The following is a 15,937-nucleotide window of genomic DNA, read 5'->3' on the forward strand; positions in this document are numbered from 1 at the left end:
TTGAAACCAATTTTTGTGAACACCAGTGCAAAATGTTTGATTATCATGTCTTAATGTGAATTGAATGCAGTCATATGCAAACTCAAGGGCGTCAGTTTGTTTTCAGAATTGCTGGGGACAATAACCATACACTTGAGTGGGGTTTAAAAATTGCTGGGGACAATAAAGTAGGCTAGCACAGGGGTCGGCACCCCGCGGCTCTGGAGCCGCATGCGGCTCCTCCATCCATCTGATGCGGCTCTCTGTACTTTTAAAATAATGAATGGATATTTAAATAAAATGCTTTATATTTTACTGCATTAATTTTACATCTGTATGCCAATTCTAAATGTAAAGATTGTCTGCGTAAACCTGAACAGGTCCAACCCGGTCTCACAGTAAGACCGGGTTGACGCGTCACGCTTGTGCGTAATCATATCGGCGCTTCTGAGCTGCTTTCTGACCTTCCCCACCTACAAAGTTTAATTACAACAATCAAACGTGACAGAGCCCGGATTTGTATTCTGAACAGTCTAAACATGTTTTAAAAAGAATCGCGTGACAAAAGTGGCACCTGCTCAGTAAAACCACCAACAGGGTGAAAAATATCAAAATATTGTAGGCAGAGACGGGCTACAACTTCTGGATCCACTTTATATAAATCGTTTTATTGATTATCTTCTTACGAAAGATAACTTTGACGTACACGAGCGACCAGGCGCGTTGCAAGCTTTTCAAAAGTGTGGGGGATGTTGTCTGTGCCTAAAATAAGTTCATGCTATTCATCTTGTTAGTTTAATTTCCATAATAGCAGAGCAGGTGCGAATTTTAGACGCGTCACGCATGTCTCCGTTTTAAACATGTTTAAACTGTTCAGAATCCAAATCCAGGCTCTGTCTCGTTAGATTGTAACTAAAGTTTGTACTGAATGAAACTTTACATTAAACCATGTTGAAAAGAAAAGGATCCGATTAAATCGTTTCCCCTCATTTACAGTCACGACGTACAGCGCAGTGCGCGTGGCTCTGGGGTTAATCAAGTTTAATTGTTTCTCTTTGCAACAATCTTCACAGGAAGGCAAACAGTTAAATGACAGGTTAGAGATATTTCCATTTGACTGTTTATTTTGACGGATAAACTCAAGGATGTTCGTTGATTTCCTCCCACTGAAGCGGTCTGGAAACCCGGTCTCTCTGAGGGATGTGTCACTTGGAAAAATGTTATTTTTATGAAATTATGAAAGTTTGGCTGAACAGCGCTTGTTCCCGTCTCTAATATGGAGACGCATGATGCATCCAGTCGCCTCTTCAGCTCAGAAAGCACCTGTAGAGACATTTGATCACGCACAAAGTTTATGTGGAGCAGAAGCGGTCGGGCCACGGCAGGTGAAACGTTCCTAGCCTACATGAAGTGAAACTGTTTAATTGTAACATTAATATGTTACTGGACACGCTGGTCTGGTTGGTTAGACCAGTGTTTGAAGTGGAACACACACACACACACACACACACACACACACACACACACACACACACACACACACACACACACTTACACACACACACACACACACACACCAATTAAAATAATGCTGATAGCGTGGACTAGAAGACAGGTGATGGTTTACGTATTTAAATGATGATCAGGCTGCTGTAAAATGTAATCTCCATCCACATCCAGACACAATTATCCTCTATTCTTTCTCTATTTGCTCTGCTCTTGTCTGGGCCGATAGCTGACGGTGCGCGCGGCACGCCTAACTAGCGGCTGATGCACATTTTACGCATTTGGAGAGGTGGGCTGGATGCTTTGCGTTTACTGGAAGTTGGTCCACTTAACGCACGGGTGTAGACTACATATTAATGACAAATGAATGAAAATTTAAATTGGGAGTTTTTACTTCATATTTTATAAATAAAAATGACGGGGGAACACATTTATGACGTCTTTTTAAACTAAATTTTCTAGCGCGACCTGCCTGCTTCACTTAAGGCACTGCTTATTACGGTCAATCCAGAATTACCGTGGCCCACCCAAAAATGAAAACCTGGCGCCGCGCCTGTTATAAACCTCTGCAAATGGTTGTTCTTCACTTTATCAAACTCAGACTTTGTACAGCTAATGTCAAGATGTAAAATTATTCAGTCGAGCTCTTCCGTCCCTCCCTCTCCTGCTCTCCTGGAAACCCGACATCGGCTGTCAGAAGCGGAGGTGAAGAAGGAGATGAGGCAAACAGAGTGAGTGTGACGTAAAGAAACCAGACTGGTGTGGAGGTGAGCAAAACAGCTGGAAAAGTGTGGGTGTTGAATCCCCCACGGGTGCGACGCCCATGGTACCGGCTGCTGTCACCTGTTGTGAGCAGCGCTCTGCTGTCTGAGGGTAGGCCCCGCCCACAACGATGCGACTGCTGCGGTGTTTTCTTTACTGTGGGAAACGGGTAATAATGGCTCTTCGATGGGAACAGGTTGTCGACCCCTGGTATAAGATCTGAGCTGGTAAAACAAAAATCCTCATCAGCAGGCTTTTTTTGAAAGTGGGGGGGACACAGCTGCCAATTACAAATTTTGCCGGGGACATGTCCCCGGTGTCCCCGGTTAAAATGACGCCTATGTGCAAACTCTACTAATGCGCCTGCTTTTAGAAATAGTTTTTAGATGCCCAAAGACACAATGCTCCCTCGGCATCCTAAGAATGTTTTATTTTTTCTTTTATAAGCAAACAATCAAAGCCCATTTTTCATGCCAGAATGCTGATGCCTTGTTTTCCTAAATCCCAAGAGGGAGGAGGTAAAGATTAATTGATGCATCTGCCAGACCCACATTGGCAGTGCTGATAGTGTCCGTGCCAGTGTGAAGCTGTCGTAACCACTGAGACCCTTTTGTTATGCTACCAGAACAGCTTTTTCAACTGGATTGACACATTTCCATCGTGTCATTGTTGTATCCTTTTGGCTTTGTACCCAGATTGCCTCTTCTGAATGTGAGGTCCAGGCATGGCCTCGCTTTCCCGTTCCATTTAGATCCCTTTTGACCTGTAGCTTCCCAGTGCTCCCACTGGATGGGATCCAGGACCCTGGTTCATGAGGTTGAGTGCATTGATTTGACTTGGGAGTCTGACTGTGAGCTTGTGTTTCTGTAAATAGATCGCAGGTCTCAGTCTTCACATATGAGTCACTGGCTCGCTCGCTGCTTTCAAACTCATTAGATTTTGTTTTTTAATATTAGTCTGTGCCGATGTAGGACGGACTGTATCAACGCTTAAAACTTAAACGTACTGTAACATTCCTTTGCAGAATTTGTCTTTATTGCTACAGATGTTGTTTGTTGTGCAACAAAAGCTTTGGGGATTGAGTTTATTACAATAAGCTGCAAATTGACATTTACAGCTTGGGTGTACCAAATGAAATACAATTTTAAGATGTGTTTAATTAAATTGGCAAGGATAAAAAAAACTAAATGCACTTTGTGTTACAATTGAAAGCACTGACTAACCACAGTTCATATTGATTTTATTCTATGAAAAATATCAACTACATTATGGAATTCCGTCATCAAAGGAATGATCAAACTCCTAATACCAAAACTGAGCTTGATGTAAAATAAGATAGTGCTGTTAAAGTGATGATGTGTCATTTCCCTGGCGATAGGGGGCAGTATATAGATGTATCATTGCAAGCAAGTGGTATTTTTGTGTTTGAGTAAGACCTTACCAACGGATGCTCATTAGGGTCAAAAATCCCTGGGAGCGCAACTTTCAGCACAACGACAAGCACACCAGACTCCCTTTCATCACTGGCAATGAGTTAAGAGGTAAATGTGTAAAACAACAATAGTTATGAATGGTGAAAGTTTTGTAACCATTTGTTACAAATTAGTAAATGCATTTTGTCCTCATGGGGTCCCACAGAAGGAAACATGGCTTTGCCCAGGGACTTAGACCCGCTCCCATGAATTTTAGACCTGATTTTTATTGTTACATGTTATGAAGCCGCCAATATTTTTCAACAACTGGGCATCATTTCATTCGTTTTCAACAACATTTTGATGGATATTTCCAGAGACTAATGGTGAAAACTACACATTGTCCCTTTAAATTTAACATCTCTGGGACTTTCTTCAAGAGATCTAAAGAAACACTTTGTATTATTCAATAAAACAAACTATTTTATATGAAGTATAAAATGGATTTGGTATCCAATACTCTTTAAAGTGTGTTCTTTACCATCTTAAGTTAAAGATCAAATTGCAGGTTGAATTTTTCTTCTAATTCATATAAAATGCTGTCAAAAAATACTATTTGAAATGCTATTTGTGGATATTTGGTTTTAAAAACATTACAGTAGAGTTTTCTAGTAAAAAGTGACCTTTCTCAGCAACGCTTCTAAAAAGGCTCTTTTTTCTAAATCCTAACCTCTGACGTTATAAAAGAGAGTTAGAAGCTTGGCGCTGCCTCAGCTCAGTGTGGAGAGTGGGTAGTTTTAGGGTAGAGAGGTCATGTCATTGAGTCAGTGTGTGTGTTTACTAGTTTTGGATTGTGTTCATTTTGATAAACTATAGTTTGTGAAGACTGTACCAACACCAGCCTGTCTGGACATTGAGTCCCAGGGTTTCCATATAAGAGAAACAACGCCTCTATCTCCGTGCCTGAGGGCATTTTGTGCAGCTGAAAAAACGGACTTCTGTAGCCCACATCGGTCGGTACCTGGACAGGGAGGTCCGCTGGGCTCTGGAGACCCATGGTGGAGTATAACAAATTAAATACGGATTTCTGGAACTCAGATCACCGTCAGAACCAACCACCAGAAGCTGCTCAGTGGGCCAGTGAAGCTGGTTTCTTGATCGGAACCAGATCAGAACCGCAGCAGACATCCAGGAAAGGATCATGCACAACTTTTAGAAATACCAGCTCGACTGGCTCACTGGTGTCTGAGTCGGAACCAGCTCATAGAAGCCCACATGAGCTCCAGAATCGGATCACAGGCGTCTCTTTCCCTCTCTCTAAGCACTAAACTACATTACGTGAATGGATATTAATGAGTATGAGACGGCTGACAGACGCTCATTAGTGTTAATATTTGAGCGATACTACTTTAACTGTCTGGTACATGATAGTAATCTGCACAATATTGTGATGTTAGCACACAAGTTTAAGCTAGCATCGTTAACTAACAATCTGCTTCCCTACTTGTTTGGGGAGATGGTGGAACAGGAGTTAAGTGCTCGCCCCGTAATTGGAAGGTTGCAGGTTCGAGCCCCGCTCAGTCCGTCACTGTCGTTGTATCCTTAGGCAAGACACTTAACCCACCTTGCCTGCTGGTGGTGGTCGGAGGGACCGGTGGCGCCAGTGCTCGGCAGCCTCACCTCTGTCAGTGCGCCCCAGGGCAGCTGTGGCTACATCATAGCTCATCCCCACCAATGTGTGAGTGTGTGTGTGAATGGGTGAATGACTGATTGTGTTGTAAAGTGCCTTGGGGGGGTTCCAGGACTCTACATGGCACTATATCAAATACAGACCATTTACCATTTAACATTTCTCCTCACATTGCAGCACAATATCTCTGCTTTGGACGATGGTTTCTCCCTCTGGTTTGTCTCTGCTCTCTGGGGCGTGCAGAAAACTCATAACTTCATGGTTTTGGTCCATCATAAACATTTAAAATTTCTTCTGTGTCAGAGCCGGCATTAGAATCCATATTTTTCTCTGGATTAAGCTAACAGGACTCCCTCATCAGATGTCACTTGATTTGGCAAAAAAAAAAAAAAAAAAAAAAGAATTTCTCACAAAAAAAAGACTCCAAAAGCCTAAATAATTCATGTATCTGTAAAAAAAATGTGTTAAAATGAGTTTCTAATATGTTTCTCTAAACATTGGTTCATAGAAGTCTCTAACCTGTAATTTGCTCTTTAAATAAAACAGTGTGGACTTACCTTATCTGTGGACTGTGAAGTGCCAAAGAAGATTGGGATAAATGCAAGCCAAATGATGCAGGTTGTGTACATGGTGAAACCAATGGGTTTGGCCTCGTTGAAAGTCTCCGGCACCCCCCTTGTTTTGATGGCATAAACCGTGCATGTGACCATGAGCAGCATGCTGTAGCCCAGCAAACAGATGAGAGACAAGTCAGAGATGTCACACTTGAGCACTCCTCGAGCCATCGCAGGGTTGGACATCCTCTGGTCCTCATAGTCGATAACGGCCTTGGAAGTGTTCACGCTAAACCAAATGCACACCCCGAGTAGCTGCACCGAGGCCAGGGTGAAGGTGATGACGAGCTGGGAGGCAGGAGATATGAACCTGGGCGCGCTCAAAGACATGGTGCCCTGCTCGAAGATGCGGTATATTCGATTGGTTTTGGTGAGCAGGGCAGCATAACTAATGCTCATCCCGAGACCCAAGAAGATCCTTCGAAGCGAACAGATTCCTACATCCGGGGAGGAAATCATCAGGAAGGTTGTGGCGTAACAGAGGAAAATTCCAGTTAGCAGCACGTAGCTCAGCTCTCTCCCTGATGCCTTCACAATTGGTGTGTCGTTGTAGCGGATGAACGTGACCACCACAAACAATGTGGCCATGATGCCAAGGACTGCGATAAGCACAGGGATAACTGCCCACGGGGAGCTCCACTCCAGCTTCACAATGGGAGTTGGAACGCAGCCTGTGTGATTGTCATTAGGCCGCATATTGAAGTGACACATCTTACACGTGTAGGTGTCTGCCTGATACTGATAGCCATCACAGCGCTCGCAGTGCCAACAGCAAGGAATGCCCTTCACTATCTTCTTGCGCTCGCCTGGCTGACAGGGCTGGCTGCAGATTGAGGAAGGGATCTGACGGATGCCACCGGGCCACTGCATCGAACGCACCTATGAGAGAGACATGGTTGGACACACAAACATAAAAACTGAGTTTTTGTTCTGCTGTAGTGTCCAAGGTCAGCTCGGTTGTGTAAAATAAAAGCATGTGAAGGTTGTCAGGTTATATTGATCAAGAAACATCCTCAGTTTTCTGATGTCCAGAGAATCAATTACACAGTTATGTAATGTTTGACCTGTGGTCAAAGTGTACTTGGTTTTATTTTTTCCTTTTGTTCAGCAGGTAAGAAGAAAAGGACAGATTATGCATCATGTCAGCATTTTTAGGGAAGCTTAACAACTGAAGGGCAATGCTAGACAGAAACAGAAACCTGTTTGTTCTGCAATGGGATTGTTGCACCATGTTTCATTTCTCAATGACTGATTGAAAAAAAATCACTGGGAAGTATAAACAATAAGTTTCCGTTCACATTAAGATAATTCTTTCTTGTTTGCTTTTTTTTAACAACTGCAAAATCGAGTCAAACCCCTGGATTCAAACAGTCCTACCTCCTTCCTGTTATCAGTTTTATTCAATTGTCACTGTTAGTTCAAAGCTGGGGATTTTCTCTTTAAATGTGCATCTAATTAAAGCCTCAAAGAAGTCTAATTAAATACTTCCCGCTTCTGAATCAGTACTGGCAAGTTGCACAGCAGGTGCCGACTGCCAAACCTCTTTCTGCTCCTTTCTACAACACGTAAAAAGTGGTGCACATAAAAGAAATAGACATCTTCGTAAGCTGGTGGGCAGTTGCATTCTTACCTGCTCAAGGCCACCTATTCATTTGGAAAAAAACCTAACAAAAAAAGCTCAACATCATTTGTTTTCATATATTGATGTCATTTATTTTATGTTTTATCACAGTGTCTCCCCACTTATTGTTTTTGGAAGTCAGAGATGCAATCTGGAGACATTAAATATGCCTGTCCTTAAGCTTTGGTGGCTTCCTGCTCATCTCCATCTGCCCTGTTACTCGTGGAGCTAAACGCTATCAAACGGTTTGGGAGGAGTAATAATGCACTGCTGTGGAGCAGAAAAAAGGGACTGAAAAATCCCTCGAAGGTTTTTTTTATTGGACTCAAGCGATTTCTGAAGAAGAGGAGGTTCTGCGCTCACATTTAGGTGGAGTTGGTCTGTCCAGTGGCCGATGATTTTATATTCAGCTGTTCGGTTTTTGATCTGATACTGGTAGATCTCGTAGCGTCCAGGGGCATCTCCGTTCTCGTTGAAGAGCACTGGGTTGCCAGCTATGCCTAAAAGAGAAAACAAAAAGTGCGTTCTGTAAAAATGCTGATCTTGTTACAGCTGTCGTTCTTGCAGCGTGTGAATTTAAGAGCTTTCTCTTCAAATATTGGTTTCAGCAAATATTGTTTACCGGCCATAACAGAGATATTAATACTGGATATTGGCATCGTCCTAAAATTTCATATCGATGCATCCCAAAAATGTTACTAAAGTAGAATGCAATATTTGCAGAAGAGGTGAACTAGTAAACAAAAATATAGTTTTTACCATCTTATCTGATTTGTCTGATCTGATGCTACACTTCTAAATCACAGCCCGCATCTCCAATCAGTATGGAGCTCTTAATTCTGCATGCTAAGAGCTGTTTCCATCAACTGACACATCAGTCACATCATGTCTTCAGGATTGTAGAGGGTACTGAAAAAGGGTTACATAATTTAGGCCACAGAAGAAGCAGCAGAAAAGGAAGATGCACTCAGAAATTATCACGAGTGCAAAATGAGACGGAGGTAATCAGCTGTTCTTAGAATCTATCAATACAAGATTCTGTTTTTAAGCTCGCTCAACCATAACAAAACATGTTTCTAGTGTTTCTTCACAGCTGCATGAAACCAGAAGAGTTCGTTTCGATCATAAAAGATGGCAAAAATCTTTCCATCATCAGTTCAAGTGGGTTTAAAACTAATGAGACAATATGGGAGGTAATTACAGTAATTAGACCGCATGTGTTTAGAGTGTTGCCCACGCCTCTGTGTCAGAGGATTTCAGTTCGACAACCATTTCCTCTTTAGTCATGATCAGCTAGGCACACTCACATGGTATCATTCTTGATATGGATGGTTTTATTTCTTTGTTCTTTATTTTATTTTTGTTGTATTTCAGCATGTCTGTTCAGGGCTGGGAGACCTGGTGACTGACTCTAGAGGTCATTAGGTGATACACAGTACCCCTTAGACAAGCTTCTAATCCACCACAGAGCCATAAAGAGACAAGGAACTATTCATGCTCACACTCAAACCAGGTTGACTCAGAAATGACAATCTAGTCTGGAGGAGGAAACTGAAGTTCTGGGATGAATTGTTACCAGAAGGTTTTAAACCAGTGACCTGGTAGCCACAGATTACCACCACTACTAGCTTTACAAATAAATGTTTTTTCTTTTTATGAAATGGGGCAGAATGGTGCAGCAAGGGCTTCCCGATTAATTTAATTTTAATTGCAATTATGATCTGGGTTTTGAACGATTATGAAAACAAAATTATATCCTCCTCCCTCGCGATTTACTCTCAGCTGCTCCGAGTTGCAAATCAAGCGCACCTCCCACATAGAGTTCCCAGCTTAGCAAGGACTATATAATTCATATACAGCAGGTTATGTTTCTAGGCTGGCCAGGGAACGCCTTAGGATTTCACCGGAGGAGCTGGCCCAAGTGTCTGGGGAGAGGGAAGTCTGGGCCTCCCTGCGTAGGTTGCTGCCTTCATGACCCAACTCCAGACAAGCGGCCGAAAATGGATGGCTGGATGTTGTGGAAGTTCACTACAGCGTAGATGTTTATATGTGTCTGTTTATTTTCATATTCATCTACATCATCATCGTTCTTTATTTCTATAGCACCTTCCACTACCTTTGTAGTAGCCCAAGGTGCTGTACACTTTTAAAAATGAAGCAAAAGAAAAGTAAAAGAAAATAAAAAAAAACACTCATACAATTAAAAAAAAATTAATTGCAATATTGCAAACGTTTGCACTCCTTGATTATCAGCATCAGCTTTCATTAACCCCGTAAAGCAGGAGTATTCAACTCCGGCCCTCGAGGGCCGCTATCCAGCACGTTTTAGTTTTAACTCTGCTTCAACACACCTGATTTCATTCAGCAGGTGATTAACAGACTGCTGCAAAGCCTGATGAGCTGCTGCACAGGTGATTCAACCACTGAATCTAGTGTTTTGAAGCAGAGAAACCACCAAAACCTGCGGGATACCAGACCTCCATGGTCAGAAATTGAATAGCTTTTAAGAAATTTTGCACATAGTGGCTCAAGAAAATGATCTAAAAATATGAAAAAGTTGCAAAGTATCCCTTTAAATGATTGAAATCTCAATTTCAGTCAAAAAAATGGGTGTTTACCATTTCTGCCACAATCAAGCAGCCTTGAAAATGTAACCAGCACCTTACTGCACAATACCAGATGTTTAGACATACAAACATGTCCAGACCCCACCTACCAAACCTTACTGAGTACTCCCCAGAGCTGACGCTGAGGATGTTTGCAGCCTCAAATGAAACTGTCAGAAAGGTAAAGAGAAACCTTTTCTGTGTTTTTAAAAAGAACCAAAAATGGAATTAGAAGTACACAGCAAGTACGTACCAAAGATGCTTACTGAGTACTGTTCATGAAAGAGCACAGGACTTTTTTACGCAGTCACATCCTTTTTTATGGGTGAATGGTTGACTGAAAGAAAGACTGCAGACCTGCTCCTGACTCTAAATCTATCATTAGGCTTCCAAGTGGTGTCTGCTCTTGCAAAAGCACTGCATAACAACGTTCTCATTTGAGTTGTTTTAGGGACAGGCATAATTATGTGTTTCAAAAGATGCACTCCAAAGATTTCTCTTCAGATTCTCTAATGGAAGCTGGAGGGGTTCTTTATTCATAGCGGCGCATAGAGATGAACCACGGAAATCTTACATCCACATAGACTAACTTCAAACACTCCTCTCTCTTTTTTGGCTTCCATTGCGCCAATATTAAGTCTCCCAAACACAATAAACATCCTTGTTAAGACCCAACAGATAAACAAGTCCAAATGCAGCTGCTGTATTTCTGCTGACGAGTAATGTTCTTTTTTTTCTGCTCTTTGTTTCGACTCTGGAGGATGCAGCTACCTAATCCATAACTCGATGAGTCAGCCCTACTGGATTACAAGCCTTACTGTTTTACCCAGCCTCTGCCTATGTGACAATACCGCCCACAGCACAAAGCACCAAGTGATCATGGGAGGATTACAGGGATTTTATCAAAAAGACAGGCAGTATGTTTATCTAACTATATTAAGCACACTATTTTGTTGATCACGGGTTATATTAACTATCAAAGATTGTGATCGTGATGAGATTATTTTATTCCAGAGTGTTTACAAAGTGGTTTTAGTGGTATTAAGGCATCTCTGCACTTATTTTAAAGCAAAATCCTGAAAATCTTTTAAATAACACATGCTCAAGAGCTCCCAGGGACATTTTTGACACTTGAAGGAAGAAAACGATTTGTGCACAGAGTGGCAGGTCTTTAATGAGCTCCTGAAAACCTTCACTAATATATAAAAAAACATAATAAGCAAATGTGCATTTTTTTATTTGTCCAATATCTCTCTCTCTCACACACACACACACACACACACACACACACACACACACACCTGTGAGGTGGGATGGATTATCTCAGCAAAGCAGAAGTGCTCATTATCACACAATAAGACTGATTTGTGGACAATGTTTGAGAGAAATGACAGTATTGTGTATCTGGAATGAATTTTAGATCTTTAAGTCCATCTCATGAAAAATCGGAGCAGAAACAAAGGTGTATTTTTGTTGAGTATATACATCCCGCCATCCATCCGCTTTTCCAGGGTTGGGTCTTAGGTAATGCAGCCTAAGCAGAGGCTCAGACTTCACTCTGTCCAGCCACTTAGGGCAGCTCCTCCAGGGAATTTCCAAGGTGTTTCCTAGCCAGCAAAGAGACATATACCATGTCCTGGCTTTTCCCTTCAATATCCTCCTGGTTGGAAGTGCCCGGAAAATCTCACTAGAGAGTTATCCTAAACAGATGCCCGAGCCACCTTAACTGGCACATCTTGATGTGGAGGAGCAGCAGGTCTACTCCAAGCCCCTCCCGGATGACCAAGCTTCTCACCCTATGTCTAAGGGAGAATCCAGCCACCCTGCAGAGAAAACTCATGTCGGCCGCTTGTATCCGCGATGTCATTCTTTCAGTCACTACCCAAAGCTCATGACCATAGGTGAGGGTAGGAACGTAGATCAATCGGTAAAAAGAGCTTTGCCTTCCTGCTCAGCTCTCTCTTCATCACAACAGATCTGTACAACGCCCGCATCACTGCCGACGCAGCACCAATCCACATATTGATCTCTCGCTCCATCTTTCCCTCACTCGTTAACAAGACCCTGAGATATCTACACTCCCTCACTTGAGGCAGGACCTCAACCCTGACATGGAGAAGGCATTCTACCCTTTTATGACTCAAGACCATGGTCTCAGATGTGGAGGAGCTGATTCTCATCCCAGCTGCTTCTCCAGTAAAAGCTGGAAATCTCGTTCTGATGAAGTCATCAGGACCACATCATCTGCAAAAAGCAGCTCCTTAGGCCACCTAAACAGATCCCCTCAACACCTTGGCTGCGCCTAGAAATCTTGTTCACAAAGTTATGAACAGAATCTGTGACAAAGGGCAGCCTTGACGGAGTCCAACTCTCACTGGAGACGAGTCTGACTTACTGCCAGCAATGCAGACCAAGCTCTGACACCGGTCATACAGGGACCTAACAGCCTGTATCAGAAGGCCTGGTACCCCATACTCCCAAAGTACCCCTCACATGGCCTCCTGGGGGGTGCGGTCGAACGCCTTCTCCAAATCCACAAAATACATGTAGACTGGTTGGGCAAACTCCAACATACCCTATAGGACCTGCCTAAGGGAATAGAGCTGGTCCAGTGTTCCACAGCCAGGACTTTCATATATGTTGTCAGCATTTACTTTCTTTAACGTGTGGTCAAAAAAATAGAACAAATTATATTTTGTGTAGAATGCCACACCTTTTAGTGTCAAATATAAGAATAAAAACAATGAAAAAAGTTTTCTTTCTAAGTCTGTAATTAAACAAAAAAGCAATAAGATAAAAATGTTTGTTTTTTGGAAGAAGGCAGGAGTAAAGAGAATGCAGCCTCGTCTGTGTTTGAGTTGCTGATGGGAAATTAAGCCTGTCATGTTGCATAAACTGCTTGTCTAAACATTCAGCTCAAAAGTCTAGGGGCATAATGAGTTCCACTGAGGCTTCTGCTGCTGCTGCGTTCAGCTGTGTTCTAGCTTTGTGGCATAGCCCAGGGTCAAGCGTGTGTTCTCCATAAGCTGCTCTTTTTCTGTGAGTTCTCAGAGAAACAGTGGGGGTTAATGAAGTGCTTGTAATTATATGTGATATAGCTCTCTCTCTCTGTCATGGCTGTATACTATGCAACATTTAATAATTGCTGGGGTAGAATAATTAATGTAACCTGTGATTTTCTGCATGGTTGAACAACCAGAACACCTTGATGATTGGCGTCAAAGTGGCAGCCACTCATTAACTCAATGACCTGTGTGTAGCTTACTGGGTTTCGCTTCACTCAATTAAAAGTTTGATATGCTCTACATTTCTACTAAAAATCTCTAAAAATGATTGTCTAAAGATTCACTCCAGTCTGATTTATGTGCATTGGCTTTAGGGGAAGCATGCTTTCAAATATTCCAAATTTTCACTCGAAACTTGAGAATTAACTAATAGCTAGAATAAACTAAAATTCAGTTAAATACTACTTTATTAATCCCAGAGGGAAATGGCCATGTGAGAAACATTAAAGGTGTGTGACACAAATTTAATCAATACTTTTACAGTGGTCTTTACAGGAATTAGTGCCTTGTAAGTCGTCCTGGGTGGGACGGGGGTGGGGGGGTGGGGGGGTGGGGTGGGGGCTCTTGTTTAGGGAACTAGCAGAATGCCACTTCAGAGGAGAGCTTAACATGGCTAACTTAACTCTGATGGGCTAACGCCAACACGACTCTATCACTGAAACTGTTCGCTTTCAAACATTGATGTTTTATCTCCACAAATAACATGAGCCATAGAACAAATAACACCAGCTCAGTGGCCTAGTGGTCGAGTGTCCGCCCTGAGACTGGGAGATCAGAGTTCAATTCCTGGTCCAAAGACTTAGAAAAAATGGGACCCAACGCCTCCTTGCTTGACACTCAGCATTAAGGGGTTGGATTGAGGGGTTAATCCATCAAATGGTTCCCAAGCACGGCTGTATCTGCAGGTCACCGCTCCCCCTGGGCATGGGTCAAATGTGGAGAACAAATGTCGCACACACATCAGTGTGTGTGACACTAATGGGACTTTAATACAAGTCTGAGAAGTTCTGCTATATGGTGCAGTTGCTAATGATTAGCGTCCACTAGTCAGAGGAGTTCTGCAGTGAGGTGTAGTTGCTAATGCTAACGATTACCTTCCACTAGTCGATACATACTAATTCAGGAGGTAGGTGTAGGAGACTTATTTTCATGTTCAGCCTGCATGAAAAACTCAAGAGTTAAAGGTGGAATATGGAACAGTTTAAATAAAATGCTATATTGTTAAACAAATGATACCTCCATGGGGCATTTAGAGGTGTGCAAAAGGAATGTATACATTTTCCTTTAACAGCTATATTTAAAAAAAAATACTATTTTTATTTTGTCGTGCACAACACTGGGTTTATGTTTACATCTACCAGCCACTAGAGAGTAGCTTTGCGCAAAAAAAAATCCACTCTGGAGGCGAGGCTGGGACTGTGTAAAATGGCAGACTTGACAAGTCAAGCAGCTGATTCTGAGCCCAGAATATATGCTAATAGTAAATACTGTTGTAAAATTAACTTATTAGCAGTAATGAGTCCTTACTCTGTACTATTTGTCACTGGACATCATGCTGGCTGGTCACTTCACGTGTCAGCAGTGAACCAACGTCCCATTGGCTGGAAAATGTTTTCTGTTGCAGCAGCTACCACCTCTAAACACTAGATGTCACCAGGGTGTCCATGTTCAATATTCAACCTTTAACGATTATAATCAGAAATAATCAGTCAATTACACCTTTAAAAAGACATATTGAAGCCCTTTATGACTCAAATATTCTGTTTCTTCTGGGCAAAGAGTCAAACATTTTGCAATATGTCAACATTTAACCCTTTAATCTCATTATTATGAGTTATTAAACATGCTATTAAAACCAACACTTCTCCTAAGAGGCATTCATAGGCTCCTGTACAAATCCATCACAGGGTCACATTTTTAATTTCTCCTGCAGGAGCCATCAGATTAACAAAGTTGAAGGCCAAAAAGGAAAACTAACGTAACATACCAGTTTAGAACTTTGTTTTGAACATTTCATAATATAAAGTTTGTGAAACTTGATCATGCTTTAACAGTAATGCAGCGCAAGAAACTTTTAGTTCAAGCAGTTATCGTATTTCTCGCTTAACTAACTTTGTTTAATGAGGTTGAACCATAACCATTCGCTGTTGCATTTTAACTCTACAAATATGGTGAAAGCATAAGACAAATCCCTCACACACATTTCTGGGCAGATGGTAATTCTGTAAACCCGATATAATTTTAGGGAGGCTTTAATTGTAACACAAAATGAAAATCATCTTGCCTCGTGAGGGAGGGAATGGGCAATAAACACAGAGAGCAACCGAAAACACAGAAAACTAGACGCAAACATAAACTAAACTCAATCCAATGGCAGCACTGATTTTATAGTTTCCTGTTTTCCGGTCTGATTCAGGAAGCTGCATCTGCTTGTTGCTCTCATTACAGACAGTGACAGTGTCCACAGGGAAGTCTGATTTAATCCAACAGCAGTCTGTTTGTTCAGCGCTGTTTATATGCTTTTTAATTTTTTTTGTAATTATTTAATTCCACAGACACCAAAAGCAGCTCTGTGTGTTTTGTGCAACAGCAGGGTTTTGAAGCAGTTAAGTTCTGCACCCAGACTTGCTTCAGGAAGTAAAAGTTATCCGGAGAAAAGGGGAGCAGAAAATGACTTGCTCA

The 15,937-nt window shown here is 42.0% G+C and overlaps 1 protein-coding gene across 1 annotated transcript in view; it reads right to left on the reverse strand.

The window, feature by feature from the left end:
• The window catches only part of LOC107385024 (metabotropic glutamate receptor 4), a 280,302-nt gene that overhangs the window by 22,088 nt on the left and 242,277 nt on the right, over positions 1–15,937 (reverse strand). Inside the window, exons 9-10 of the mRNA XM_015958590.3 lie at positions 7,948–8,084; positions 5,907–6,842 (exon numbers count right to left, since the gene is read on the reverse strand). Of these exons, the coding sequence (XP_015814076.1) occupies positions 5,907–6,842; positions 7,948–8,084 (1,073 nt within the window). The remainder of the gene's footprint in view (positions 1–5,906; positions 6,843–7,947; positions 8,085–15,937) is intronic.

This window comes from Nothobranchius furzeri, chromosome 3, assembly GCF_043380555.1.
Source record: "Nothobranchius furzeri strain GRZ-AD chromosome 3, NfurGRZ-RIMD1, whole genome shotgun sequence".
Taxonomy (NCBI): domain Eukaryota; kingdom Metazoa; phylum Chordata; class Actinopteri; order Cyprinodontiformes; family Nothobranchiidae; genus Nothobranchius; species Nothobranchius furzeri.